The sequence below is a fragment of the Babesia bigemina genome, assembly GCF_000981445.1.
Source record: "Babesia bigemina genome assembly Bbig001, chromosome : IV".
NCBI classification, from domain to species: domain Eukaryota; phylum Apicomplexa; class Aconoidasida; order Piroplasmida; family Babesiidae; genus Babesia; species Babesia bigemina.
The window spans coordinates 376019-403391 of record NC_027219.1 but is presented as its reverse complement, the minus strand read 5'-3'; the positions used below and the strand labels follow the sequence as shown (position 1 = coordinate 403391).

Here is a 27373-nt window from a genome sequence, read left to right as displayed (position 1 = left end):
CCGCAAGACGCTTTCCCGCGGCCGGGCGCAGCGGTCGCCTGAAATCCTGCTTCCGCCATGGGTGGCGGTTCACGTGAGTATATGTGACGCCCAAATCGATTGGTGTGCAGGAGCTGCGCCTGATGCTGCGCGTGAACTACACGGCGTGTCTGCGTGCCTGCAACGTGTCCGTTACGAGGGGAAGCTACGCATGGAGCGACGTCCATGGGCGAAAATTCCGCTGCGAGTTGGTTAAAATAGCGTGCGTGATATGACTGCCAGAAACAAGCGCAACGTTTTGGTCCCCTTCGAGTCGGCTGCAGTGGCCAGCCGTGCCTTCGGATTCCAGGCCATACGCGTCAGCCCCGAGCCTCCAACGCCACAGGTAAGCTGAGTCAACAGAGAAGCCAACGTGCACAATGTTCCACAGCGATGTGTAACTCCGAACGCTCTGCCCGTCTTGGCGATTGTGGGCCACAAGGACCACGGGAAAACGACCCTGATGGAGAGGCTCACAGGTATGTGACGGTTCCTCTGATCACCACAGCTTGCTCAGGGGAGCGTATGGTTGCTAAAGAGCCCGGCGATACCACGCAGCAAGTGGTGGTACGGGAGGCAACTATACCGACCGGCGGCGAGCCCCTGCATGCCACCCTTCTGGACACACCTGGTGATGAGTTGTTCGAGGTGGTGCGTGGCCGCGCAATTCACATAGCCGATGCCGCCGTGGTGGTCATGTCTGCGGAGGGCGGTGAGGCGCAGACAAGGGACGCGATACTACAGGCGGACCGTTTCAAGGTGCCTGTGGTCTTCTGCATCAACAAGGCCGACCTCGAGTTCAGCGACGCCCAAGTTGCCATCGCCGAGCTGCGAGCCCAGTGCGCACGGATGCACAAGGCGGGTATCATTGGCTCGGACCTTGCGGACTGCGTCGACAACGCCGTTGCCGTCAGTGCACGCACGGGGGCCTGCCTGCCGGAGCTCGGAGCTGAGATCGCGCGCCGGCTCTCCAAGGTGACACTCCCAACCAACCCAGTGTTCCTGACAGACGTATTTGGCGGGGTTAAGCTTGGCCGGGTGGAAAACTTTATCCGGAGGACCAACTGCCTGGTCAGCAGCGGCGCACCCCCCATCGCCGTCTGCTTCGTGCTGGAGCTCGAGAGGACGCACTCCTTCGGAGTCGTGATGACTGTGGCGGTACGCCACGGAGTGCTGATTGAGGGGTGCTACTTCGTCGCCGGTACCGAATACGGTCGCGTGTCAGGCATATACCCGCCTCACGGTAGGGTCGCCCCTGACACCAAGATGGAGCGCGCTGCCGTGGGCCGCACAGTGCGCGTAACTGGGCTCAAAACTGTGGAGGGCACGAGTGCGGATGATTTGCTTCTGGTGCTGCCACAGCACGAGGCGTTCCGTTTGAGTCAATACCGCAGGGAGGTACAGCTGCTTCGGTCGCAGCAGGTAGAGGGTCCCCCGCTCGAGGTGCCGTGGGCAGTCCTTCTGCAACCCAAGGAAGACGCAGGGTATGGCGCGTCGTCAGATTCACACTGCGCACCTGAAAAAAGCGAGTTTGGATCGACTGAAAATCGCAGCGGTGCTGCCACCGCCACCCACGACGACGCTTTTCCCAGCACGTCCATATACCTCCACCCTGTCGAAGATACAGTATCCGACAATGGGGATATTGTGGTGGAAACGGATTACGAAGCGTGTGATCAGACCCACTCCGATTATTCAGAGAGCGGGCAGCAGGCTACCCCTACAGAGGATGGTGGTGGTGGTGATGATTATAACGAGGTGGATGAGCTGGTAGAGGAGGAGGAAGCGGGGTGTGATCCGAGCGGTGAGGCTGACGCCAGCCCGCACGAAATGTGGGCTTCCAAGGTGGAAGAGCAAAACAAAGCGCTTCTAGAGCGGTGGAGAAGCAAGTTGCCACCGCCGCCAACAAAGAGCAAAACCCCCAAAGCGCACGGCGGCATCGAACCACCCGCAGTAACTCCGGAGATGGGGCGGCCAGTCATACCGGTGATTCTGCGGGCCAATTTCGTCGGCACTTTTGACGCCCTGCTGGATGGGTTCGAGGCGCTGGAGAAGAAGCATCGCGTCAGGATCCCCGTGGTTCACGGAGGGCTGGGATCCGTCTCCCCTAACGACATCGTGCAGGCGGACATCGGGAACAAGTTTGGGCACTGCCCGGTGTACGCCTTCCAGGTGCCCGTGCTGAACGACGCAATCAAGCACGCCGTCATCAATCACGTCACGGTGAAGCAGTTCAACGTTTACTCGGACCTGCTTGCCGACGTGGAGCGGCGTTGCGAGGGCGCTGTGCGGCGGCTGGAAGAGAAGAGGTCTCGTGAACTGCTCCGTCGATGACATCGCGCTTCTGACGCTTAAACTTGTTTATAATGCAGAATAAAAGAACACGAATGTGCATGTCCATATTTCGATAGTTGCTGTGGCAGCAGTTTCGTTGACCGATTCGGAAACATAACCTGTGTTTATCTACGTGCCATTGAAACTGTGCTCAGCGCCATAACGTAGGAGATACGCCTGCGAGGCAGAGAGTGATTGGTTTGATGAAGGTTGGGTGCACATACACTTCTATAGGAGATTATGCACTGGAATATACATAGGCTGACGGCCAAACATGCAGCTATTTGTGGGTCAGGTTGGCCCGTAGATGACCGGAAATAAAGTTGCCATTATAAATGGTGCATCAAATGTACATATGCAAACTCCCGGCAAAGCTGCCATTTCAAAAATATGTTAACATGGCATCGGTTTTTGGTGCGACCCAGCGGTCTCAGGGCTTCTGGCCTCACTCATCTTCCACCAGGCTCCTTGAAGCCCTCTGTCTGATGCGCTCTTCCTTCTTCGCAGACTCGAAAGCGTGCTGCTTCATCAACGAAATGTAGTCGCCCTTCGCTCCTTTTGCGTCGACCTCCTCCGACTGTACGTTCCTCTCGTGTTCCGCCATCTTCTCCATTCGCTCCTTAAGATGAGACATGCCATGTGACTGCATTTCCGTCAGACGCTCTTCATGATTCTGCGGCGCGTACGTGTCCCGTTGGAGCCGTTTACGCTCCTCCATCTCTCTACGCCGCTGCTCTGCACGGTCCTGAATTGCTTGTGGAGGCATAATGTCTTCCGTGACACCGAAAGCGTAGCGAAGTGTGTCGCCTTTGCGAGGCAGGACGGGCCCACATTTCGCCTTCATTGGCTCCTTGGATTGAGTCTCTTGCCGCTCATCCTTGGACGACTGAAGGCCCTCCTCTTTCCTACCACCGTAGTCATTACCGCGTCCCCGAGACCTAGATCGCCCCCGCCTGTCGCGATCGGCATCTCTCTCTCTACGTCTATCGCGTTCTTCATGATAAGACGCACTTCCAGCGCTATCGCTTTGCCCGAGGCGGGTTCTTCGACGTTCCGTGTAATCACGTCGCTCTCTTCGATGGCCGCGACGATCCGAGTCGGCGCTTTTGCTAGACCGGGAATATGCGCTGGAGTGATTCCGCCTAGAAGACGTATGATGTCGGCGTCCATAACTCGGACTTCTTCTGGCAGGCGAATAATCGGTTCTGCCATCTCTCGGGCGCCTTTCGTCAGCTATGCGCTGCTTTCTCCTGTATGTGTCGTCACTCGGTGATCGGCTTCTCCGGCGATGACGGTCGTACGAACGGCTCTGCCTGGCGCTGTCCATGCCAGTGTTACGCGAATGTCTCCTAACTCTGCTCCGTGATAATTGCCTGTGTCTGCTATCATAGCGGCGTCTTTCGGCGCCTCGTCTATACCTCCCTGAATGCCTGCTGGAGCTGCTCCGGCTAAGCACGCGGCTGCCACTTGATCGAGAATCGTAGGAATGCCTCGATGCACGCGTCCTACAGCGTTCTTTACTGCGTTCACTGTCGCCAATGCTCGATGATCTCCTTCCACTGCGATGTCGATTATCGCGGCGCCTGTGCCTGTAGTCTCCTGACGGGCTCCTCGATCGATCACGTTTACGGCGACTTGTCTCATAATCTCTGGAACGGCTGCTGCCCCGTGGGCGCCGCCGCAGTGACTCAGAACGTTGTATGCCCCGTTCACGACGGTGTGACCTCGACGCACGATGCATCCTACCTCGGCTTCTATCTCTGCGGCGAGGGCTGGTGGAGTAGTCACGCCCGCCGCTGCGGTCAATGTCGTACACCCTTCTGCGATCGTGCCTTTCGCGTGGTCTCTCAGTTGCATACGTGTCAGTAGCAGGCTCAGTTGTCGGTTTCACGCCTGTTTTCACCAGCGATTCATACTTCTTCATCACCTGGCGCTGGTGCAGCTCGATTTTTTTTATGATGAACAGCGGGTCTTCGCGAAATTTGTTCAGCGTGTCATCTAATGGCTGCCCTTCGGCCGTGTCTGCGAGCAGAGAGCCGGCTGCAGCATGGTCAATGGGATCACGAGCGAGTTCGCCCCGCGCTCCCTCAATGCTCTTGCCTAGGAGATACTCCTCCTACAATCCGTCAGTTATCACGCCATGCAAACGAACCAGATTCCCCTCTTTTTGCTTCGCCGCAGAAGGATCCGCGTAGAGCCACTCAAGGCCCTCGGCCTCGACCCGGTTACTTAATGTCCATTGTCTGTCGTTCTCTCGCACGAGCGAGTCCTTCGCACCGCCGGTCATCGTGGCGCATTATGCGAGTTTTGTTGTGTGTTTTTGGCAGTGGAAGCCACTCTCCGCGCCTCATACTCGCGACACATCAGGCACGGCACGGCGCGACAACGGTCCAAAGCGCGACACCCATCAGGCGTACCATCACTCCATGATGCGGATCCTACGCGTTTTCAGGCATTTAGCCGCACGCGCAGGGGCGTGTGTTGCCTGTAGGGTCGGTATTGAGGCCCGAACCGGGTGCGACGGTGACGTGACCGGAGCACGGCAGCCGAGAGGGGTGAGTCCTTCCTTCTTTCGAAAAAAGGGGTTCAGCGCATCCGCCTCTGGGGAGAGATCGCAGCATTGCCAGGTGGCAAAGAAAACCATGCGTTATTTGAAGGTGAATGCTCCTACGAGTGTTACCTAATCTGCTGCAGACGCCAGCCGCTGGCGCTGCGTGACCTTCGGTCCAAGTTTCGGCGCAGCGATCGACGATACGGGCGCAGTGTACGTCTGGGGGCAAATGGAAGACGGCAGATTCGTGGAGCCTCAAGCATTGGAGGGTGCCGGGATTGTTGACTGTCGGTGCTCCGCCACCGACCTTTACATGCTCGGTGCTGATGGCAACGTGTACGTGCTCCGAGACATAAGCCATGCACTGCGCGAGCGTTCAGAGACATCGGGGAACAGAGTGCAGTCTAGTAATGTGGAATCTGGTGACGAAGGGGCCACTGGCGCGTCGGGTCATGGCAGTGGCACCGTGGCCCGGCCGCAACACGCCGGCGAGCAGGCGGTGGATAAGGCAAGCCTTCCTACTCCGGAACGAGTACAAGGCCTGTCAGGGAAACGCATAGTGAAGATGAGCGTCGGTAACGCCCATGCGGCGTTCCTGGCCGACGACGGTTCACTCTGTGAGTTGGGAGCATGTCAGGGGTGTTATCGCATACAGACTGCTCCGGGGACAACAGCTTCGGACAGTGCGGAACAAAACCTTCCAACGTCTCAATCGACCTTACTTTCATGTGGTTGCCCAGAAGCGGTGCGGTTCCGCAGGAACTCATCGGTGTGCGCAAAGTAAGAGGCCGCCGAGGGCATGTCGACTGCTGCGCAGGTTGAGTTCAAGGACCCCACCACATCCATTGTCGATGTGGTGTGTGGCGGAAGGCACACATGCTGCGTGGATTCCTGGGGAAATGTGTACACGTGAGTTGCGTCGTTGGCCGTAGTAAGGATTGCAGGTTCGGGGACGACTCGAGCGTCCAACTCTTCCTCGGCGACACGCGCGGAAGAACGCTGCTGGAGCACGAACAGTATAGGCCCTTTGCGTCGCCTAGTAGAAAAGCAAATCGCAGCTATACCACGTACACGCAAACCGACCGCCACCTACAGTTCAACCCCATTCCAGTCACCCGTGTCGGCAAGCTAAGCGAGTATATGCATCTGATACGAGGCGCTCCCGCAACACTGGCAGCCGGAGACGACTTCACCGTCGTCGCCGCCACGCCTGAGGCGCAAGGGTACGTCGGCGATTGTGATACTACATCCATGTCAGCAGCGATCGCGCCACGCACCTAATCGCCAGCGGAGACAACCGTTTTTGCCAATGCACCGGTGTTGACGTCAGGATGATTCGTCCGAGAGTAACTCGGCTTTCTGGTGTGCTGCTGCCGCACAGTTTAGGCTGCGGCAGCAGCCATTGCATGGCGGCCCTGACCAACGGCCAGATCCTCGGTTGGGGGAGCAATAAGCATCGCCAGTTCGGTCCTAACAGTGAGTGAGGGCATTTTCGCGACATTATTACGCAGAGCGTACTGTTTTGACAGCTCCAACCGCGATTCTGCCCCCCGAACATACTGATGAGGGCGGCGCCAGCGAGCCTCTGCCGCCCGAGACCATCCAATTCATGAGGTGCTCGTTCAACAACACCGCCATAATAACGAACTCATAAGAGGCTATCGCGCCAAGCAACTTGCCGATTTTCACCTGGCGAAGCGAAAAAGTAGCCGCCCCCTAGGGGGCTCGAACCCCTGACCACCAGATTAAAAGTCTGGCGCTCTACCAACTGAGCTAAAGGGGCTACGTAGTGGCCCGCAATATTATTCTCAGGATCTGCATAGCAACATCGCTTGTCGCAGCGGCTACTAGAGCATACACACTAAATATTTGTGAAATGGCGGCCATGTCAATTTTCAAAAGATGCTTCGGGTGCGGGTCCCGGAATCCCGCTACTCGTCTGAGAGTGCTGCTTTCGGATGAAACGGACATCTACTTCAACCTGGCGATTGAGAACGCCCTTCTTTCCTCGTACGGCTCTAACGCGGCGAAGGACGGCGCTTCTGAGGCCCCGCTGTTGTTCCTATGGCGGAATTCACCTTGCGTCATCGTGGGTCGCAACCAAAACGTCTGGTCCGAGTGTAACCTCGACAATGTGAAACGGGACAACGTGAAACTCGTGAGAAGGTTCACCGGAGGAGGCGCTGTTTACCAGGTGTGTAGTTTGGCTGCCTTTTGCCTTGATGTGTAAATTCTCAGGACCTCGGAAACACGTGCTTCACGTTCATCTCGCCTTCCGCCGACTACAACTTCGAAAAGAATTCTCAGCTTATCTGCGCTGCCATGAGCAAGCTGACAGGTTGGGTGGCCTACTAATGTGTCTAAAGAGTTTTAATTAGGCAAGCTTTGCGAACCCAGCGGTAGGAACGACCTATGCGTCGACGGACTCAAGGTAGGTGCCGTTGCATGCTGACTAATGGCCTTCCCTGTTCCCACGCGACTGGGAATGCAAGGAACCGTTTGAGGTTACTTTTGTTGTGGAATAAACGATCTGTGGTAATGCAGTGGCGTCTCCTTGCGTTTTCGTGGATCCGCCACCTAGTGGCCGGTGCCCGTCCGTAGACATGTCTAACCTTCCACAGTTTTCCGGAGCCGCTTTCAAAGTTCTCCCCAACGCCGCTTTGCACCATGGTAGGTTGAATTCGGGCTTCAAGTGCCATCTAAGTTAGGGACGCTGCTTATCAACATCAACCAGGGCTCTTTGGACAAGTACCTCACGCCCGATAAATCCAAGCTCGAAAAGCACAACGTGCAGAGCGTGAAAGCACGTGTAACGAATCTGTCGCAGTATAACTCATCCATCAGCCATCACAGCGTAAGTGCATCTGCGATGATCGTCGAATATGCGGCAGGTTTGTGAAGCGATAATTGCGGAGGTGTCCGCCCACTACAGGTCCCGCACGCGCGAGATCGAAAGGCTCACCACCGCGTCGGAGTATTGCAAGCAGAACGCCTTCCTGGAGTGTTACAACAAGCTGACGGTGAGTTGACTGCTTCTTCCCGTATAACAACTCAGGACTCACAATGGACCTACGGAGACCGCGTGCTGGATTACAAGTCGCTGAAACATCGATTCGACTTTGGGTCGCTGGAGTTCTGCTTCGACCTCAGCGGCGACATAGTCGCCAACATATGGATTTTCTCGGACACGCTGAACGCCGACTTCATTACCTGGTTGCACGAAAAACTCAACCACATTCCGCTCCGGTTCACCCCTGACGACTTCGACCGAGCCTTGAGAGGTCTAGGTGGGTCCACGCGTCACCAGCCATATTCCGCGCAGCGTACGAGTGTGGGAACGAGATGATTGCCGCCATCAGAGAATGGCTTGTGTCGGAGCTGCGCAGGGCGGAAACAGCCGCGGCAGCCGCTGAGGACGATACTGTGAATGCGGCCCAAAGTGGCCCAAACGTGTAATACACTGGTAATCGGAAACCATTATAAGTTGTTACACGCACTAAGCTTTGAAGTACTCGGTGGATGCGATGGCAGCCACCTTCTCCGAGATGAACTGCTGCGTGCGCCCGCGCAGGGACTCCAGCTCGGGGTTGAAGTTGCGTGGCGCCCAGAAGATGGTCGGCTGCGCTTGCGTGGCTATAAAGTTGGCCATGTGCTCGTAGTGCTGCGTAAGGCTCGTCTTCTGCGCGCGTTTAGCGGTAGACACGTGAACACTGACCATCAGTTCGTTGCACTTGACGTTAAGCTCCGATTCGACAGCGCGCAGTTGTTCCTCACTCGCAGCCATCTGCGCGCGGAGCTCATGCGATAACTGCTCCAGCTTCGTGCGCTCTTGATCGGCGAGCTTGGACGCCACCAGCTGCTCCTTCTCCATGTGCTTGATGGTCTGCGCGCGCATGGTACTGCCGGAAAAAACACTAACGCTCTCCTTCTCGCGTTCCTTGGCGAGTGCGTCCTTAGCACGTTGCAAGTGCCCGAGTATGCTTGTGCGAAGGATCCGTTTGTGCCCCGCGACGTGCTCTTCAGCCGACTCCAGCTTGGGTCGCTTCTCCGTTTCGGCGTCCACCTCCATCGCCTCCTGCGACCCGTTGCCGCTTTGTCATACACATGCGCCTACCTGCAGCTTGCGCTTGCCGTCATTGGTGGCTTCGGAGGTCGTTTTGGTCGACAGCAGAGTCACGGGCGCATCTGAACGTCATGGATGCACGACATCAACTTCCTACCACTGTCAACCTGCAATGAGATTCTACGGATCGTAGCCTTCAGCGACCGGCGCTTGCGCAGGAGCTCGCGAATTTGGCTCCGCAGCGGCACAACTGCATCCATCTCCGGAGAGCCGCGATCACGGCGCGATAACCTCCACTCGACACACAACAGGGGCCGGCAACGACGGCGGCAAATTAATTAGTTACGGTTATTATAAGTGGCCTAAAATTTCCCACGATTCGGGGGCGAAGGTGAACGTGTTGCCCGCTAGGTCACTGGCAGGCTGCTCCAGGGGCTCCGGCGAGAGCGTCACTTCCGGACGCTCCCGTTCCGCGCTCCAGTTTGGCGAGGCGCCAGCGTGATGCCAACTGAAGTCGGTGGCTGCTGGAGACTCAGTCATCAGCACGTCCTTCAGCCCAGACGCCTGCAAGTCATGCAAAACAGACAGCTCCAGCTACCTTTAGGTGATCAGCCTGACCGGCGTAGCGGACGTGATTCTTTGCGAACGAGACCCCATTGGTTCTAAAGAGAGTGAAACGCTGTGCTAGTGTGTCTCACCGCTCGATGATTGGCATGGTCACCGTGTCTGTCAGGAACTTGCTCCCGACCGAGTTTGCGATACGCAGCTGCCTGCAGCAGATCAGCATGGTGGAAGCGCAGAGCGAGTGCAGAATAGCCGACCCGCGTGCCACGCCGATCCTGATGTCCTGGTGATTAGTGCGCACGGGCGACCCACCATATAAGGCTATCCTTGACGTCGGTGATGTACACGGCCTCGACGACGCCCAACAGGATGACCCTGCAGCGCTCCTGCGTGAGATGCAGAATGCGTCGCGTTGACGTACCAAGTCTCTCATCATCACGGTGCCGATTCCGTGGAGTTCGGCGCCGCAACGTACTACGTCAATGCCGGAGAGCCCCTGGATGCGCAGCGTGCCATTTTCGACGCTCACTCCGCTCTTGGGCTCGGGACGCGCCACTGACGCCGTTCCGCTGGTTTCTGCAGGTGGCACTGATGGCGCTGCGTCTGATGCGGCCGCGGTTTGCCGGCTGCGAACAGGCTTAAAGCTAAAGGTTGACCGCACTGGGGCTGCCTGCTGCCGACCTTCCAGCGTCCTTGTGGCATTTTGCAACATCTGCAGGTTATACACGTTGTCGACATGTATAATGGGGCCGATCGGACCAACCGCGGCGTCACGTTGTGCAGCCTCGCGGTTGTACTTTACCGGCGGCCTCCGGCCACGATTGCATGCTATACGAACGTACCGCGTAAACGGCGGGCTTAAAGAAATCTGTGGAGGACAGCGCCACGTATTCCTGCAGCAGCTCCTCCAAACGGCGCTTCAGTTGCGCCGACTCCTCCGCTGTGGAGCACCGGCGCGCGGCGTCCAACAGCGCCTCGGCCTCAGCCATGCTAAGGCTGCCTCCCGGAGTGGTAGACATCGCCGCTCGACGTTTCAATACAACGACACGTGCGTGTTGAGTTGTGGAGGCATTGCTTCCGGCTGATGTGTAGCCGTATAAAATCTGGTTGTGGTCGTGGCGACGACGACGCGCACCTTCGACGGGGACGAGAGTCACCCTAGAAATCTGTGCCGTGTGGCCTCGGTGTCACCGCAGTTATGAATTTCAGTCGTGCTTAAACGTTTTAGCACGCCGGGACGTTTTAGACGGCGCGTATCGCCACGCACAAAGAGAAAATCAGTACACCGCACCACTTACCTGTGAGTGTGGCTCCAACGAGCGCAGCAGGCGTATACACTCTACGAGGTGTGCCGTCATTTGCAAAATGACGGGTAAATTGGTCGCGACCGCGGCCATTGTGCTGGCGGCGGCCTCGCTCATCGAGGGCACGCAGATGATCATGGCAGCCAACGAGACGCAGTGCTTCACGACTTTTGCCAGCCGCACCGAGAAGCTCACGGGGTATGACGCCGCTTAAATGTATAAGACTGACGCGTTGCAGATCAGCAGAATCGGTGCCGGACGAATCCGCCGTGAAACCTATGATCTACAAGGTCGACGGGCCGACGTCGAGGCCAACGACAGTTCCCGTCCTGGTCGTGAGCGACAACCAGTTCGAATATGACGTAAGTCTGCGTACACCGACTGCGCGTTCCACTGGTCGCAGGTGCAGGAAACGGGCCACTACTCCTTCTGCCTCACCAACAAGTCCTACTCGAAGAACACCGTGATTTTCAACTACAGGGTGGAAACCACCCTCAACAAGGATCTGTCTCAGCTGTCCACCGTCGAGGACGCGAACGAACTTATTGCTTTCGCTGAGAAGCTACTGGAGAACACCCACGTCATCGTTGACCGCACGGAGACCTACAGCTCGCGGGAGCAGCTCTATTCCGGCATCATCGACGACATGAACGTCAGGATCATCAGGTGGTCGACTTGCCAGCTGATTTTCCTCATCGTCATCTGCTTCTGTCAGATCTACTACATCAGCTCGTTCTTCGAAGTAAAGAGCTTTGTCTGACCAGCAGGGCCGTGAACCGCGTCTGTATCCGTCGACGCGAGCAACTCGCGCAGTAATATCTAACGTGATAAGACTTTCGTCAGCGATACGATTAAAATGGTGCTGTGTTGGGTCCCATTGGCGGATGGGTGCGGTGACGTCTCACCGGTTGGTGGCTCGGCTCACATGCAGCCGGCGCCTAGCGCCGGTACGTTCAGAAGTCCTCGTCGAAGCTGATGGCACCGACAGTTGCCTCTACCACTGGCACTATCTTGGGTTTGCTCTGATGAAGCTGCTTGGCAGTGATGGCGACGTCGATAGTCGGCGGGTTCAGCCATGCGAAGTCGGCATCTATGCGGTGTGCCTCGGGCTGCCCAGCGATCAGGAGGCACTGGTTCATGCTGTTCTGGATGTACTGCAGCAACTGGCCTGCGGGAAAGTGTGCGCACGGAAACGAGGCCGAACTCACCCTCCGACAATCCAAGTTTACGGAGCGGCAGCACGCTGTGGCAAAACTTAACCTCCAACTCTAGCGCCTCGTTCAGCAGTGCAAGTAGCACGTCTCTGGATACGCGCAGCTTCAGCTGGGCCAGCGCCGCTGCTGCGAACTTCAGGTGGATCGCCAGGTCCGTGTCCACAGTATCAAGAGCTGACACATACATGGGCAGCAAACCGGTCATCCTCAAGTAGTCCTTGACGATTCCGAATGCGCAGCGGAACACACACTTGGAAATGCACTGCAGGAAGACCTTGATGTAGAAACACTCTGCCGAGGCAAACTTGGTCGACAGCCACTCAATCTTCGCATCTCCCTACATACCGTCACGGGCAATGAACAGCAACGCATTACCTCCGCAACGTCCGCGGCAGCAGCCAGCTCCATCGCCATGGCTCCGAAAACCTCGCTGTGTATGTTCTCGTATGACACTTGGAAGCCGTAAAACGCCCGTGCCTCGGGCAACTGGGTGTCGGAGAGAAGGTCCAGCGTCACCTCCGCTGGGCGGGCACCCTTGCGGTAGTCACTGCGGTCTATTACAGATTCGTCACGTGCACCTACAGCCTCGCATGGTAGCTGATGAGCTTGACCATGCATTCGCGCAGCTCCACGTCGAGGCTCAAAAGCATCTGGCGGTCGTCAATGAACCGGAAGTTCTCCGCCGCCCAGTAATTGTTCTCAATCTGCTTGTACATAGCCTGGCGCAGCATCAGACACCGCGCTAGTCGACTCACCCACAGCGCTTCGTAGCGGATTGGGAACATAACCTGCATCACGTCAGTTGGCGAGTGGCCGTCCGTACCCAGCGATCGGCGTTATCCTCGAGAAGCGATTCATGGGCCTGCCCAAGAGCGACCTCCTTGGGAGTGAGGTATTGCACCGAATCCGGCTCCATTTTAGGATACTTGCTTGAGATTGCTGCAGCCCAGTAGACACGAACGAGCACGGCAACGCGGTGTTGGTGCTATTCTTAAGGCAATGGACGTAAACTGCCCAGTGTGCCGACGATTATATTAAGCTGTGCTATTGTATTAAACGGGACGAATCCGTGCCGGCAAAGCGACACCCACCACGACGTTGTAGCCACACATGATTCTAGTCGGCGAGCTCCCTCAGCGCGACGCCAACTCGTATCGCAACCAAGACACTGACCGAATAGGCTACTGTATATGTGGCCTTGTAAATACGCCCAGGTACTAGCAGGTGTGCCTACCGCGTGCGGTCGAAAAAGTCGCGCGGTCCACACCCTGCGAGCTGAGGCGGAGCTGCAGACCATGCAGGGCGCCGCGCCAGCGGCAGTCAACCTGTGAGATGAACTGAAATGGCCATACGTTGGCCGTGACGGTCAAGCGTTGAGCGCGGCGCATACATTGCGCAGGGCGAGCGGTGACCTCGCGGTGTTAGCGATGGATTGGCAAAGTGGAGTTGGCAGCGGTGACCGGTTGAAACCATGCTAAAAAGACTCCAAATTTCATTCGATACAAATGGCGGATTTCTGCCGATTCTTCGTCGCTGCAGGCGAAACGGGAAACCGGAGAACCCTGCAGAGACTGCGGGGCCTGCTGGCGAACGAAAGGGAATCTTTTCGGATATGCATACAGACTCTGAGCCATCTGTTGGGGGTGCGGCTCAACGAACTCACCAGGTTCGACCGCAGCTTCGTCATGAAGGATGATGTGGTGTCGATTTACCTCTCCGGCGAGCTCCCGGAAAGCGTCACCGCGCTTCTGGCCGACCTGGACAGCGACCCGACGCGGAAGCACCAGGTCGCGTTGCAGATCAGCAAGCTGCTCAAGGCCAGGCTACACTACGGACTGGATGACGTTGTGCAAGTCCTTGACGGCGCACCGGCCAAGGACCTGTACAGCAGGAGCATCGCCTGCCTGTTGCGGATTTGCGTCTGTGCGCTCAAAGCGGAGTGCGACATGCGGCGGGGCACCAATTCGGCTACGGCGAAGACGCAGGTGAGCGTGGTGGATGAGACTGGAACCTCGCTGTGCGAGGTACTGACTAGGTGTTGCATCATTCTCTGCATTTTCGGCGCCCAAGAATCAAACCTGTTTGACGACGTCAGGCAAGTCCAGGAGACCTTGCTCCGTCTGGTACCTGGGCCGTTGGCCCTGCACATCATCGCTGCTTTCCCGGTGGTGGCATTCGACGGCGAGTGCCTGTTCACCCTACATAACAGGCGCGTCTTTGTGGAGGCCCTTGCGGCAATAATGCCGGAGCTGCTAGATCACATCCTCATCTTCAACCGCATTGGGGCGCAGCAGGCAACCCGGAAGAGGGAGAGACGCCGCAGCAGGGATGATGGGAAGGGCGCAGGTCGGAAGCGTGGCGGTGCTTCAAGGAGGGGTGCATCCAATTCCGTATCTGCAATGTCGCCTGCGTCTATCCTGGACGCTACGTTGCAGGGTATAAAGTGGGGAACTAAGGTCGACGCGTACGGCAAACGTGGTGGCGGCCGTTCCGGCGACGGCAGGCGCCAACTGAGTACCATCCACATCGACACTGAGGGTTGGGAATTCGCGTTCGGCAACATCCCGCGTGTCAGGACGCTATCGCTGCTCCTGGAGTTCATCATAAGATTCGTGAAGATATCCAGAGACGGGAAGGTGGAGAAACAGATGCTGGGGTGGCTTGACGCTCTGGTCTCCAAGCCCAGCTTCAAGCAAACCTTTGCCCCCATCTTCTCGATGGGCAGCACCGACAACTTCGACAATATCCTGCAGCTGTCTCGCATATTGGGGAAGGACATTTTCGTATCGCACACGATCCTCAGTGTGGGTCGTCCCGCGGACGAAGCGCTGGACATGGCCAAAGCGGCAGGGCTTGAACTGCTCACCTCTAATCCCGAGTACGCGCGAAAAATCCTGACGTTCTTGGTAGACGGCGTGGTCAGACGTCCGCGCGTGGCCATCGAGTGTTGGTGCGCTTTGCTACGACCGCTGGTGTTGCCACGCGAGAGCAAGGAGATCCACTGGCCGGGAAGGAGGAAGGTACCCGTGGCGCTGCTCGGCGTAATCGAGAGGCTCATTGGCGTTGTCGCCAAACACGCTCTCATGCAGAATTTCGGGGACGAATGCCACCCGGACGAGGACAACGTGCACGCTTCCACTGCACGACAACTGCTGGTAATGCTCATAGCGTTGGTCGGCACCAAGAAAGCTGCCCCCAAGCTCACCCACGCGCTTGATGCGGCGCACGAGGCGATGGCAGAGACTGCCACAGTGGAAACTGTGCAGGTGATGGAGTTCGGTATTTTCTGTCTGTGGCTACTAAATATGAGCGTGAATTCCGGGCGTAACAAGAAGCTGCTGGCGTTCGTGAAGCAAATCAACGAACGTACGCTGAGCGAAGCGATCGAAATTCTGGAGGGCGCGACCAAGACCGGTTCCATAAGGTCGCGTTTGGAGGCTCTGGAAAGGATAAAGCGAGGCATACTGGCGAGCAGGGTCAAACAGCAGGTGGGAAATCAGGAGACCTGGTTCGACGACGTCCACTTAAACCAGCCTAATATTGTGAAATGGAGGACCTACTACAGTGACTGTGCAGGGGATATGTTGCGGCAGCTGACCGATGTTGTGCTGAATCGGTTACCGGCCGTGGTGCCTGACAAGCCCCCGGAAAAACCTCCCGTTGATGACAACCCCAAGCCGACGACGACTGGACGACGAAGGGGCCGGCCTCGCGTAGTCAAAGTGACTACCGAAGATCGCAATCACGTGACCTACGATAGAATGGCCAACGCCATAGCGAACTACGTCAAGCGTGCCAAGCTGCTCCTGCGTTTGCACAAGCTCAACCTAACGAAGCATGTTGAAGACAACGTTTACGCCACCATTGTTGCGGTTATGGCGCGTTTCAAAGTCCCGTTGAATGACTGTGTCGAGATGTTCGCGCTTATGATCGATAGTTGCCCACCGCAGTTGCTCTACAAAGCCTGCAAAAGCAAGCTCCCACGCCTCACAATCACGCTTCTGAATGCCATTTCGCTGAATTTGGACGATCGTCATGCGGGTCTCATCACAGCGGTAATGGCCGGCGCGATGGTTTCGTACAAAGCAAGCAGCCGCCGCACAAAGCTGCTGGCCGCACTGATGCATCTCATTGCGAGAACGGCGGCAGCGCCGAGGCTTTTAGCGGAATTGCTCGGAAGCGATGCGAAGCTGTCAAGGGTGCAAAACTTCGTGGTCTTTGTAAACACCGTCAAAATCAAAAGGGCGTATTTCCTGGAGGCACGAGGCGCGATGAACCTAGCACTGATCGAGCGTTATTTGCAATACGGAACGGCTCCGGTCGAAGTCGCTATCACCAAGTTCTTGCAACTTCAAATGAGGCGTTTGATGACATCGCGAGCAGCGCGGTTCTCGATATCCATGTACACCAAAGGCAAACGAATACAAGAGAAGCCGGCTGCGAAGGGGCAGCTGAGCACCCTTGATACGCTCGTTGTCAGCACGTTTCGGGTGTTCTTCGTCGTGAATACGCCTCCGGAGACAGGGTGGCTATCACGGCCGCAGGGAAACGTCAACGATGTGTTCCACTGGAACCTGCTAGGCAGAGAGTACTACATCGCCTTTAGTACCATCGCGCTCCTCTTCAATTGCTTTCACCAGCTCACGAACACCAAGTTCATGTTTATCGTCGAGCATTTCATCGGGGTGGCGGCGAGGATCAACGGGGACACGCACGCGACAGCACGGCGGAGCATACTGACAGACCACAGCCTTCTGCGCAGCGACGCCGTGGAGTACTTCTACCAGGTCTACGGTAACCTGGCAAGGCGGTTCAGGCTGAAACGCGCCAACAAATTACAGAGAACGAAGGCTGCTTTGCATCCAAACTAAACGCATCAATAATCTGCGTATTATGTGCGTCCGTGCCACGGTGTGATCTGGTGAAAGAAACGTATGGTGCAGCAAATGCGTTCATCAGTAGGTGGTTTTGAGTGCATAGGCGGTCCATTTACGTCTTGTGATGACGCGTGCGGCTCGATGCGGCATAGCTCCGCGCGCCCATCGATCATGCAGCGTCGTGTTTTCGCTCGTGGTTGCCCCTACTTGCTCTTCACGACATTTGGCGCAAGCCAAATAGCTTATATGGACGAGCGTCCATGGAGCTGCCAGTAACGAAATTTGTGTGAGAGCAGCGGTTGCAAGAAATTTTCCGCGGCATTCGGCACAGGTGAAAACTTGGGCGCAGCTTGCCACTTTTCCGGGCGCAATATCATTAGCTCCCACTCCACCTTTTTAGATTCCCATTTTTTTGCAACTAGCAGCACATCATACGACTATAGCACTAGGAGGTGGAGGTTACATTAAAGGATTCTTAGATACGAAGATGGCACGACATTTACGTGCCGCCATATTGGCGTCCGTGCTATCACTGTGCTGCGTTCAAGCGTTCATAACAACCCCAATCGTGCCAAACACACTTGTGGCGCTTGTACGTCCCAAGATGAGCGGTATTGTGGAGATCGCCGCTAGGTGGAAGGACGCCTACGACAAGCGGGTCAGCCGAACCTCGGAGGAAGAACAGGCCATAATGTCAATTGCGTCGCAATTTCCGCTGCCTACCCATGGCGCATTCTTGCCACCCCGTAATATCAAAGGGCTAGGTTCGCTGACGGATGAGGAACTGTCGGCAAGCAATGAGGCGGACGTGGTGAACATGTGCAACGTCATACGTTCGTTTGCGTCATCAGTGCTGAAAATACACGAGGTGCTGATCAATATGGCGGACCAGGCGTACCCAGACCGCGCAGTGGCCGCCGAACGCAAACTGCTGCTGCAGAGACTGGCGGGCTTCCTTGGCCTATCCCTGGAGGGGTTCATCATCGAAGTACGCATGATTGTTTGGAAAGGCACCAAGGGGGCATTCCACAACCCCCACGCAGGTACTGACTACCTCGCAGCAGTTGGACGCGGCGCAGTCAAACAAGCGATAAACGGCATCATACCGTACGACGACGCGGACCTGCAGGCCGTCGTCGAACGCTTCTACGAGCTGGCCACGGATATGCATCAGCGTATCGACGTAGACATACTTGAGAATGAAACGTTCGCCAAAGACGGAATGGAGAACATCGTCAACAGCCGCGTGCGCGACGCGCTGATGGACATCGCGGAGCCTTATTTGGTTGAGTGTGGCGCGGCGATTAAAATGCGCGAAAGTGTTGAGAACGCGTAACTTGTGAAATAAACTGGCGTTTTGAGGGCTAAATCTGAGCCGGACATGGTTACCAGCACCAGATCGACTGCCAGCGCGAGGCTGATAAGACGGCATCGGCGGCCGCAACTCGGAACCCTTTGTCACAGCGCGATTCTAGGCGCACCAACAAACTGGCTCTGATCTCGTTTGGCGCCGATACATGGAAGCTACAGCGCATATCCGGCCGTAGTGTCTTTGGAGCAGGCACGCGCTACCGCGTTGCGAGAACACGTTGGCGCTGCAAACAATACGGCTTAGCGCCGTTTACAGCGGAAGTACAGTGGCTTATGCGGGCATTAACCCTAACATGCAAGCCCATACGCCTCCAGTTATTTTCGGATTTGGGACGCCGCGATGGGGAATGTAGTGTCCCGCTTGCAATATGCGTTACGTCGCCGTGGAGTTGCCTTCTACGGCGCAATCGAGCGGAGTTGGGCAATTAGACGCTCGTCATAAGAACGATCCGAACGTCGGCGGCGATGCTGATTTGGCGCAGAGCGCGTAGGTACCTGGTGTGTATCTTTTGACTTCCAGGTCTGTAGGACCGTAAATAATCACTACCCTTCACCTTTTGCTCTTTTTTGCGTGTGCCTATTGCTTTTAGGCTGAGAGTGCTGTGGTGGAACCCGGTCATGCTCGTAGATAGTCCTGAAATTTTATTGCACTTCGCAGACATTGGCGTAGGCCGCGGATACTGAGAGGCATGTCGACACGCCTCGATAAACTTCCTGAGGACAATCTTTAGCCGCAGGCATTGCATGCATTTGCGGGGCTACAACATCGACGGAAGACGGGACCATCTCGTTGAGACGCCACCGCCCCCCGGCTGTGCACGATCGTGTTGAAAGAAACACGCGGCACGACTATCAGAGCAGTTAGGAATTCACAGCTGTCATCCAAATCGCCTGCGAAACCGTCGAAAAAATGGCGCAGCTAGTGCCTGTTACCCTCATGAGCTACAATGTCCAGGGAATCCCCTCCTTCCTGCTCCCGATAGCCGACCTGGATTCCAGAATCAGTGCCATAGCGCAATACGTGTCCCATGTCGTGAGAAGATACAACGTGGATGTCCTTGTTTGCCAGGAGATGTTTTCGTACACGCTCTACAACGAAGTCAAGAAGGCTCTTAAGGACTACATGGGATTGGACAGCGGCATCCTTCCAAATCCCTTCACCAAATCGGGTTGGAAAGGTTTTTGGGATCGTGTGCTGCGCACAGTCAATATCATAGGATCCGGAGTCATCATTTTCTCAAAGCATCCTATCCTGAATAGAGAAAAGCTGCTGTACTCAGACGGCGTATACACCGACGTCTACGCGGCAAAGGGCGCCGTGGCGACACGCATCTCGGTCAACAACCGCCTGATTGACGTGGTCGGCACCCATTTGCAGACGTTCAGAGAGAAGATGGCCCACACTGTCAGGGTGGCTCAGATGGCCGAGTTGCGTGAGTGGATGGGAACCCTGTTCGGCCGGAAAGGACGTTTGAATCCGAGACGAAACGGAGAGGAGGGCGTCCCCATTGTTTTGCTCGGTGATTTGAATTGCTGCATCAAAAACCAGCATGACAAATTCTGGGAAGTTTTCAGTGCGTTCAGGGGCGAGTTGGAAACCGCGTTCGGATTTGAGGGCATTCAGCCCACGTTCAGCACCCGGATAAACGACTTCTGCAGGTATCAGCAGCGTCCGGATGAATACGACGATGTGTACGACTACATCTTCAAGCCCCCCCAAGTTGAGGTGTTGCAGCCGCAGACCGTCGTGAGGGACTCCCTTAAGGAGCCAATATACGTAGGCGGGAGCTCAATCAGCAGCTGCCTATCCAAGCCGCAGCCCATTCATCACGCGAGTGACCATCAGCCTATCTTCGCCATTTTAAAGATATAACCGCCGCCAGCAGGCGACGACCGCATTCCCGCTGTATGATATCATTTAAGCAAGGGAGCTGGTAGCACCCGCATCGTAGACATCGTAACATTTTAATGACAAGGAATGCGTTGTGCAAAATTAATTTGTTAAAGTGCATTTTCCGCTGTAGAAGTTGCCCACACCTGCTGTAACAGAAGGGGTCACCGAGTCACGACTACGGGACCCACTCAGAAGGTCGCGGAGCGCAATCCACTGAAAATCATCGCCCTATGCCGGCGCAACTATATCATTGCCGTCGTGGCGATGCGAATAACGAATGAAGGCGAACTTGTGGACACGAAGATTTTCGACTAACGGAAGTATGCGAACTTGGTGACCGAAATGGAAGGAAAATCGGTCAACCGGTCGGCAGATTTCAATTTTGCACAGCATGTAACTGCGTGGTGAGGGTCTGGTTATTATAATCGTATTGACCATAGAGAATTTTTGAACAAAACTGCCGCTTTAGCATGACGTACACGGTGGAACCAGACGACTACGCACGCCACAAATTGCTACTGAATACGTCGTGATGGTTTGTTTCAGATGGGTACAAACCACTTGTACTACGGCCACGCGGTGTTGCTTGCGTGCGCGTTAAGCACAAGTACGAATTGATATCAGCCCACGGGAATGTTAGACACGGGTATCTCTAAATTGTGAAATATGCGTAACCGTTCATTACGTGAAGCATACATTTGTTTAAGCTATGAAGGATACACATCTAACCGTCCTGCCAGTATCGCTGACTTTTTATAGAAGATATGCTCGACGATGGATTACAGTAGAAGCACATTTTGCTAACGAAAAAAATTATACGGACAAACAGAAACTCATTTTAAAATATATGTACTACTAGTGATGGATGGTGCATCTACCGCCGAAATGTTGCTGCTGGACGTGGAAACATTTTCCTACCTGCAGGTGCCACGGTGAAACAGGCAGCGGGGCTGTAACTTGTCAAACAAAAAAATTGCAGGCGACGATATATCAAGTGAATATAGGTAGTGGTGCATTGAACTTTTAAAAAATTAACGGAAGGGTTTGTGTTTCGCATTCCAGATAACGGCAATATGATGGTCAAGGTGCGCCACGTGCTGGCTGCGGCCGTATTAATCCCCGCCGTCATTTTATCCGCCGACGCGCCTTACTACCTACAAGATACTCCTACCCATGATGTGCTGAAAAGGGCATATGCGGTGGCAACGGTAGGGCTTCTGCGACACTGCGTGAAGGTTTCGAAATACATCGAGGAATCGGCTCCGGCTACGCTCAACAGGAGAGATACTAGTAGTGTCGAATCCATGGCCAATGATGTGAATCGTGCGATATTAAATGTGGCTGCTATGTTTGGTGTAACCGAGTACGACCTTCACCTCGGGAACAATACAGTATCGGACATGGAGGTGGTGCTCAAGGGAAAGGAGTTGCCAGCACACGTCGACTTCAAAACTATCTACGAACAAGTGAAATCTGTGCTAGACCGCTGTAAAATTTTCAGCAACTTTATGGAGAAGTTATTGAGAAGGAAGAATGAAGAAGGCGACTTCAAACTCGACCACGAAGATATTGATGATAGAATACTCATCGAATTCCCCAAGATTTGGATAGGGCCGCTGCATATGGTATACAAAAGCTTGAACTTAAATAGTAGGTCAATTGAACCAGGAGAGATACTTGGAGCCCGGTTGCAACTATGGGGAGCAGAAGAATTTAAATCCACGTTCTCTGCTATTGAAAGGGTGATAGAAGACGTTTCCTTCTACTACCCGCAACTCTTCCAGAAACGCGCGAATGAGCTAATCCAAAAAATGTGGGATGAAATACTGGCCAACAAAAATGAAGAAAACAGCGAGGCAATCGATGCGCTCTATAAGCTCTCCACTATGAATGAACATTTCCGCATCGTCTCTTGATTAATACACGGCTACGTAATTGCTAATCCAACAAGGTGGCCAGCAGCCGTCCTGAAAATGGCAAACACGGGTGAATAAACGGGGAATTATCCCCTGGAGACTGCTATGTTGTGACAAGGGGCATGTCCGCTGCACTTTCGGCCGCAAGGAATGTCTCAAATGGGACGTAACTGCTATTGAAACTCGAAGTTGCCACTGGGATATCTAAATGCGGGCCTACCACGGCTCTCATTGAGGAAAACCTGCGGATTACGGAAGGCAACGTAGGCGCGCTGTGGATTTTAATTCACTTAAGGCGGTCTCACTTCATATAAAATTCCGGAATTCACTATCACTGTGTGAATCAATACCGTTATGTCGGCAAACGACTTGCATGCTGCTTTCGCAGCAATGCGGTTCACACTTTCTAAAGACTTCAGCCGATGGGTATAATTGTCTTTGGAGTAGCGTGATGTACGCTGTACATTATGAATAGCACGATAACCATCAACAATTGTTTCTGAGGTGTCGTAAATGCAGTGACGGTCGAGTCACTTTTCCTGGTCAAACCGTGATAACACCGTATAGTGGACAAGAGCAAGTCTGGTTGTAATCCGTAGGCCGATGTCACCGATGCACGCATAAACGTGGCGGCGCATCTGCATGGCCTATTACAGCGTATGACCATTAGTTACGTCGTTGATGTCACTGATTCCAGGTAAATTGTTGGGCCCCACCCGCAAATCACCGCATTGCCCTTGCGCCTACGAGTCCTGTATGCGTGCGGCTCAGGCATCTTTTGGCATACCACTATCGTATAGGTAGTCCCAGATACACATCACGAATTAAAATGTCGCCCGCACTGCTTACAATGCTTCATAGGCCAGGAAAGCCCACTGGCGCTAACCAATATAACATGACATAGTAGGAAACATGAAGGTTACCACATTCGCAGCGCCTACAAGACGCATTTTAACGCAAAGTTCTGTTGTATAATGTTCCTCTACCAACGAAGCAGGGGGATTATGCTTTATGTGATAAATAATCCAACACGAAAGAGACATCCAGGTTTGCCTTTGCATCATCGCACTCAATGCAATGTATTGTGTCGCCGGCGGTGTCCATACCTGTCCAACGCTCGATATTGCTTTCAACCTGGCGCATAATTTGGTCCAATTCCACGGAACCCAGCGGCAATATCGACCTGTATAGTGGCGAAACGACGATCTTGAGGAAAGCAGCCTGGGACTTGGCAGCCTGTTGGTGGTGTGTGCGGTCGCATAGTGCTGATATAGGTAGACCCAGAGCAGCCTCCTCAGCACCTTGCGCATAGAACTCGCCCAACAGACGGCTCACCCACTCCTGACTTATCGCCCAAGGCATCGTGGGGGCAGCAACGTCAGCGGCCTTTATCAACATCTTACTTGTCAACATACGCGTCTTCAGGTCTTCGAAAGTGAATTCCTCGCTGCTGCGCATTAGGACGAATTGGGAAATCATCTGGAAGTTGTCCACGGTGTCAGTGGCCAAAATCAAGCCAATGATCTGCGACCTGACGTATTCGTAATCAAAATCTGCGAATACGTTGCACCCGGCTGTGCTCAGAATCCGGAACGTGTTGGCCGCGTGATAGTTCTCCAGCACTGCGATATCGTTGTACAGTTGTGCTACGGGGTGCTGCGTGCGGACGAAAAAGGAATTGTTGCGAGCAGGGTGGCCGACGTCATGGGCCAACGCAGACACGATCAGCAACGCCTCGTCTAAAGGGTTCAAGTGTTCCAGCATGTGGATATAATTTGCCAGACAGAGCAGCTTTTGCGCCACCATTGCGCCGTGCATCTTGTTGTGATACGGAACGTCTAGGTAGAAGCTTTCCAAGCGACTCAAGAACGATACGATGGTAGTTCTGTCCACGTTGTGCAGCATTTCAAACTGATACAACATTCCGCAACCAATTGACAGGAACGCTTGATCGGTCGTCGCGAAATGGTTGAGAACGTCGAAGTTCCAATCGCTAACCAAAACGTTGTACGCCACATCCTCGAAGGGGGTGATTTGTAGAGGCGGCGACGGGGCGCTATACACGGGGAAGCTCAGAGATGACCGTGAAACGTAATTCGTGTCAGCACTGCCGCGTAGAGTAGTAAGCTGCGAGCTGAACCTGTCCTTTGTGCTCCACAGATAAGCGTCGATGACCTCGAGCTGCTCATCGCGAACCTCAAGGTCGCCATAACTGAGTCCGTACAAGTTATCACCAGATCTCAATTGTTGCATGCAGGCCTCCAGTGTCTCTCCAATCTTCGACATGCGCTGCTTAGAGTCGGCACTTCGGAGGTCACCTTCCGACCGGATAGCCAGGAGCATGTCTTTACACTCCTGCAAGCCATCGTGCAGCCGTTCGGCAGCCGTCACGAATTGGTTCACGTTGGTGCAACTGGTACCCATGACGTTCCTCGACAAATAGGTTGAGAGCCAAATCAGAAAACGTATTCGCATCTCGAACTCAGAAGTGTACAACAACCAGTAGGAGAATGCAGTGAACGTGATGTACATCAAGAGGCGAACAAGCCTGACAAAAATGAATGGCCGAAATTAAATTCATACCCGTCAAACCAGAGTATATCTTGCGAGTGCTTCGACAGTATTGTGATTGTAGCGATGAAATGGCAGATCAGGTGGAAGACGAGCACATATTGGCCAATGCAGCACCTGGGAGACATTAGGGCGAAAATAACGCGCAACATACCTTAACTTCATCACATTGAAAAGAATGGCGATGAAACCAAGACCGAATAACAGCAACGATATCCACGTGAGTAACTCCATCATCCACCGTTCGCTAGGCGCCCCCTCCATCTGATACACTAGATCCCGGAACAGATAGTGCAGAACTCCCCATAGCAGCAGCATCAGACTGTAAGTCGCGTAACACATGGTCTCCGTTTGGTGCTTCACTTTGTTTTGTAACATCAACGTCGGGAGAGTTAGCAGGACGGCGCTCAGAATGACAGCAACCGTGAAGTAATGTAACAAAGGTGTAAAATCTTGACCGTTTATAACGTTCCTCTTCATCAAAGTTTTCATTAGGCTCCTCACAAACGCCATAATTGGTATAATCAGGCAGTTAGCCAGTATTGACCGTGATGCTCGATAGCTTACATTCAATGCAAACAGACGCTCCAAGCACGGGTTTTTAAAAGCGAGGGCATACCACCAGGGCCGAAAGATATGGGCGCTGTTTTCGCGTACACGGGAGCGTAAACAATCGATCGCTGTAACGTTATCAAACTTACTGTACAGAGTCAAAAAATGAGGCATGTTGGCCATCGCATCACGGACATCCGTTTCGAACGTATCCGGATCAACTATGTGGCTGAAATCCCTGGGGCCGATAAACGTCGCGCAACAGGAGCTTGATTCGTCGTGGGCCAACAACGACGGGTTCACCCCGTCTACGCCACCCATTCTCGTCACGAAGGTTATAAGCAAAGGTAGAGCAAATGGGTACCTCCCAAATAAACCACGTACATAGTACTACGAGCCACTTCAATGCGTACTATGCTCTCCGGGGCCAAACTTCAAAGGAGCTCAAAGCGTTTGGCGAGCTGCATGCCCATTCGCATAATACACAGCTACACATTACACAACTGCAAAATGCGAGAATTAACATCGATGAAGCAGCGATTCGTTGGCGTGAGAATAGCGTTTACAGCGTGTAGCAACTCGTAAAAATGTACACCTTCGCTCCTAATGCTGCAACGGAGGCATGTTGCTCAGCCGGGTACGAGAGACGTAAACGCAACCCCGTTTTCAGCGCCTGGTGACGGGGCTTATACTCTGCAAGGCGCAGTTCCGCAACATCAGCCGCCGTAATGGTGTCACGCAGCAGTATGGGCGCGAGTGTGTACCGTTATGTTTCTAACGTCGCGCGCAATGGGGTCTAAAAGGGTGGAAGGCTGTGGATGGAGGACTCAATCAAAGGTGTGTGCACATTATTCCGTGCTTTAAGTGGACATTGCTCCAATGTGTGACTGTGCGGTGTGGCGATGCCGCAGAATCTGACCCTAGCCGAATGGGAGCGCTTTGAGGGGGTCTTGGACTTAGACACACCTGCTGCCGCGATAGGCAGCGTACTTCACAAAATGGCGAACACGTACAACTATGCGCTTGGGAAAGATGTGAAAATCTTCATCGGAGGTATCCCTGCTGCCATCACTGAGGTAAAACTTAGGAGCGGTGTGTCAAAACTCGCAGGAAAAACTTCGGTGGGAGCTTTCTAAGTTCGGAGGGCTTACGTCAACGTTCTATATGCCTGACCTAAACCAAGGCTCCAGCGGTTGGGCATTTGCGACGTACACAGATCGAGATGATGGCGCAGCCGCCGTGGAGGCCATAGATGGCAAGTTGTACTTCGAGGTAAGATAGTGCGACCTAAGCTTGGCGCATTCACCGCTTCATAGGGGTTGGAAGAGCCGTGCAAAGCGCAAGTTGTGACGACACGGAATCCGCCTGATAGCCTCAAGGCGACCTGCAGCACCCACAGCGGACCTGTGATGGCTGCCGGATATTGGCAGCAGTTCACCAACGCCGATGGAATCCCCTATTACTACAATATGCGCACTGGACAGACGCAGTGGCGTCGACCATTGGAGATGGAACACCAGGTGCCCGTGGCTAGGCCGGTGGTCGGCAACACCCTATTCGGACCTCCAGGATCCAACCTCTTCGTGTTCCACCTGCCTGCCGAATGGGACGATGCGGACTTCGTACTGAATTTTCAGCAGTTTGGGACCGTGCTGAGCGCACGGGTACAACGAGACAGCGCGGGGCGCAACAAAGGTTTCGGGTTCATCTCCTACGACAATCCGCTCTCTGCGTTGAATGCGATCAAAAGCATGAACGGGTTCAATGTAGCAGGCAAGTACCTGAAAGTTCAACTGAAAAAGGGGGAGGAGCATTGCGTATACCCTAACACTGGCGGGGGTCCTTCCATTTGCGGCGGCCGGAGCGAAAGCATCAGGAGCAACACCTCCGCTGGCAAGCAATACAGACGCCAGCTGCAGCGAGACAACCGCGGAAAGGCGGAGCACACGCCCACTAAGTGACCCGACCCCGGTTACATTCTGTACGATACTTTTGCTGTGCGAAAAGATCGCAATCGCTACGCCGACGCAGTGACATCTGCGCAAAGGCGGGTCACACGTATCGCATGCGAACGGCGGCGATGTAGCAAAAACGAATTACGTTGCGATTTAATGATATTTGGCTGTTGCTAAAGGTGCGTATCC

General features: G+C 54.6%; 14 protein-coding genes across 14 annotated transcripts; 9 read left to right on the top strand and 5 right to left on the bottom strand.

Annotated features, from left to right (window-relative positions):
* Window positions 1–250: 250 nt before the first annotated feature.
* Window positions 251–2352, top strand: BBBOND_0401790 (small GTP-binding and elongation factor Tu GTP binding domain containing protein, putative; the record flags this gene model as incomplete). The annotated part of the gene is made up of 3 exons (XM_012914420.1): window positions 251–364; window positions 410–497; window positions 536–2352. The coding sequence occupies 3 exons, from the start codon at window positions 251–253 to the stop codon at window positions 2350–2352; spliced, it is 2019 nt and encodes a 672-aa protein (XP_012769874.1).
* Window positions 2353–2797: 445 nt separating this feature from the next.
* BBBOND_0401780 (hypothetical protein, conserved) lies at window positions 2798–4639 on the bottom strand (the record flags this gene model as incomplete). Its single annotated transcript, XM_012914419.1, has 2 exons — window positions 2798–4468; window positions 4505–4639. The coding sequence occupies 2 exons, from the start codon at window positions 4637–4639 to the stop codon at window positions 2798–2800; spliced, it is 1806 nt and encodes a 601-aa protein (XP_012769873.1).
* A 142-nt stretch (window positions 4640–4781) lies between these two features.
* BBBOND_0401770 (hypothetical protein, conserved) lies at window positions 4782–6557 on the top strand (the record flags this gene model as incomplete). Its single annotated transcript, XM_012914418.1, has 8 exons — window positions 4782–4907; window positions 4943–5009; window positions 5047–5520; window positions 5559–5683; window positions 5721–5812; window positions 5848–6126; window positions 6162–6379; window positions 6415–6557. 8 exons carry the CDS (start codon window positions 4782–4784, stop codon window positions 6555–6557), a joined length of 1524 nt encoding a protein of 507 aa, XP_012769872.1.
* A 222-nt stretch (window positions 6558–6779) lies between these two features.
* On the top strand, window positions 6780–8359 carry BBBOND_0401760 (lipoate-protein ligase A, putative; the record flags this gene model as incomplete). Its single annotated transcript, XM_012914417.1, has 8 exons — window positions 6780–7097; window positions 7142–7241; window positions 7282–7334; window positions 7525–7573; window positions 7612–7757; window positions 7795–7923; window positions 7959–8190; window positions 8226–8359. 8 exons carry the CDS (start codon window positions 6780–6782, stop codon window positions 8357–8359), a joined length of 1161 nt encoding a protein of 386 aa, XP_012769871.1.
* A 40-nt stretch (window positions 8360–8399) lies between these two features.
* Window positions 8400–8972, bottom strand: BBBOND_0401755 (hypothetical protein, conserved; the record flags this gene model as incomplete). The annotated part of the gene is made up of 1 exon (XM_012914416.1): window positions 8400–8972. One exon carries the CDS (start codon window positions 8970–8972, stop codon window positions 8400–8402), a length of 573 nt encoding a protein of 190 aa, XP_012769870.1.
* A 688-nt stretch (window positions 8973–9660) lies between these two features.
* On the bottom strand, window positions 9661–10242 carry BBBOND_0401750 (hypothetical protein, conserved; the record flags this gene model as incomplete). The annotated part of the gene is made up of 2 exons (XM_012914415.1): window positions 9661–9813; window positions 9952–10242. The coding sequence occupies 2 exons, from the start codon at window positions 10240–10242 to the stop codon at window positions 9661–9663; spliced, it is 444 nt and encodes a 147-aa protein (XP_012769869.1).
* A 653-nt stretch (window positions 10243–10895) lies between these two features.
* BBBOND_0401740 (-Transmembrane emp24 domain-containing protein 2) lies at window positions 10896–11594 on the top strand (the record flags this gene model as incomplete). Its single annotated transcript, XM_012914414.1, has 3 exons — window positions 10896–11032; window positions 11073–11196; window positions 11238–11594. 3 exons carry the CDS (start codon window positions 10896–10898, stop codon window positions 11592–11594), a joined length of 618 nt encoding a protein of 205 aa, XP_012769868.1.
* Window positions 11595–11787: 193 nt separating this feature from the next.
* Window positions 11788–12964, bottom strand: BBBOND_0401730 (ribonucleoside-diphosphate reductase beta subunit, putative; the record flags this gene model as incomplete). The annotated part of the gene is made up of 6 exons (XM_012914413.1): window positions 11788–12002; window positions 12043–12385; window positions 12424–12595; window positions 12631–12767; window positions 12804–12836; window positions 12872–12964. 6 exons carry the CDS (start codon window positions 12962–12964, stop codon window positions 11788–11790), a joined length of 993 nt encoding a protein of 330 aa, XP_012769867.1.
* A 589-nt stretch (window positions 12965–13553) lies between these two features.
* On the top strand, window positions 13554–16919 carry BBBOND_0401720 (hypothetical protein, conserved; the record flags this gene model as incomplete). The annotated part of the gene is made up of 1 exon (XM_012914412.1): window positions 13554–16919. One exon carries the CDS (start codon window positions 13554–13556, stop codon window positions 16917–16919), a length of 3366 nt encoding a protein of 1121 aa, XP_012769866.1.
* A 493-nt stretch (window positions 16920–17412) lies between these two features.
* Window positions 17413–18261, top strand: BBBOND_0401710 (hypothetical protein; the record flags this gene model as incomplete). Its single annotated transcript, XM_012914411.1, has 1 exon — window positions 17413–18261. One exon carries the CDS (start codon window positions 17413–17415, stop codon window positions 18259–18261), a length of 849 nt encoding a protein of 282 aa, XP_012769865.1.
* A 945-nt stretch (window positions 18262–19206) lies between these two features.
* On the top strand, window positions 19207–20169 carry BBBOND_0401700 (endonuclease/exonuclease/phosphatase family protein, putative; the record flags this gene model as incomplete). Its single annotated transcript, XM_012914410.1, has 1 exon — window positions 19207–20169. The coding sequence occupies one exon, from the start codon at window positions 19207–19209 to the stop codon at window positions 20167–20169; it is 963 nt and encodes a 320-aa protein (XP_012769864.1).
* A 1094-nt stretch (window positions 20170–21263) lies between these two features.
* BBBOND_0401690 (hypothetical protein, conserved) lies at window positions 21264–22106 on the top strand (the record flags this gene model as incomplete). Its single annotated transcript, XM_012914409.1, has 1 exon — window positions 21264–22106. One exon carries the CDS (start codon window positions 21264–21266, stop codon window positions 22104–22106), a length of 843 nt encoding a protein of 280 aa, XP_012769863.1.
* A 1002-nt stretch (window positions 22107–23108) lies between these two features.
* On the bottom strand, window positions 23109–25550 carry BBBOND_0401680 (3'5'-cyclic nucleotide phosphodiesterase, putative; the record flags this gene model as incomplete). Its single annotated transcript, XM_012914408.1, has 3 exons — window positions 23109–24654; window positions 24690–24794; window positions 24832–25550. 3 exons carry the CDS (start codon window positions 25548–25550, stop codon window positions 23109–23111), a joined length of 2370 nt encoding a protein of 789 aa, XP_012769862.1.
* Window positions 25551–26227: 677 nt separating this feature from the next.
* BBBOND_0401670 (RNA binding motif containing protein, putative) lies at window positions 26228–27190 on the top strand (the record flags this gene model as incomplete). The annotated part of the gene is made up of 3 exons (XM_012914407.1): window positions 26228–26305; window positions 26340–26501; window positions 26546–27190. 3 exons carry the CDS (start codon window positions 26228–26230, stop codon window positions 27188–27190), a joined length of 885 nt encoding a protein of 294 aa, XP_012769861.1.
* Between the last annotated feature and the right edge of the window lie 183 nt (window positions 27191–27373).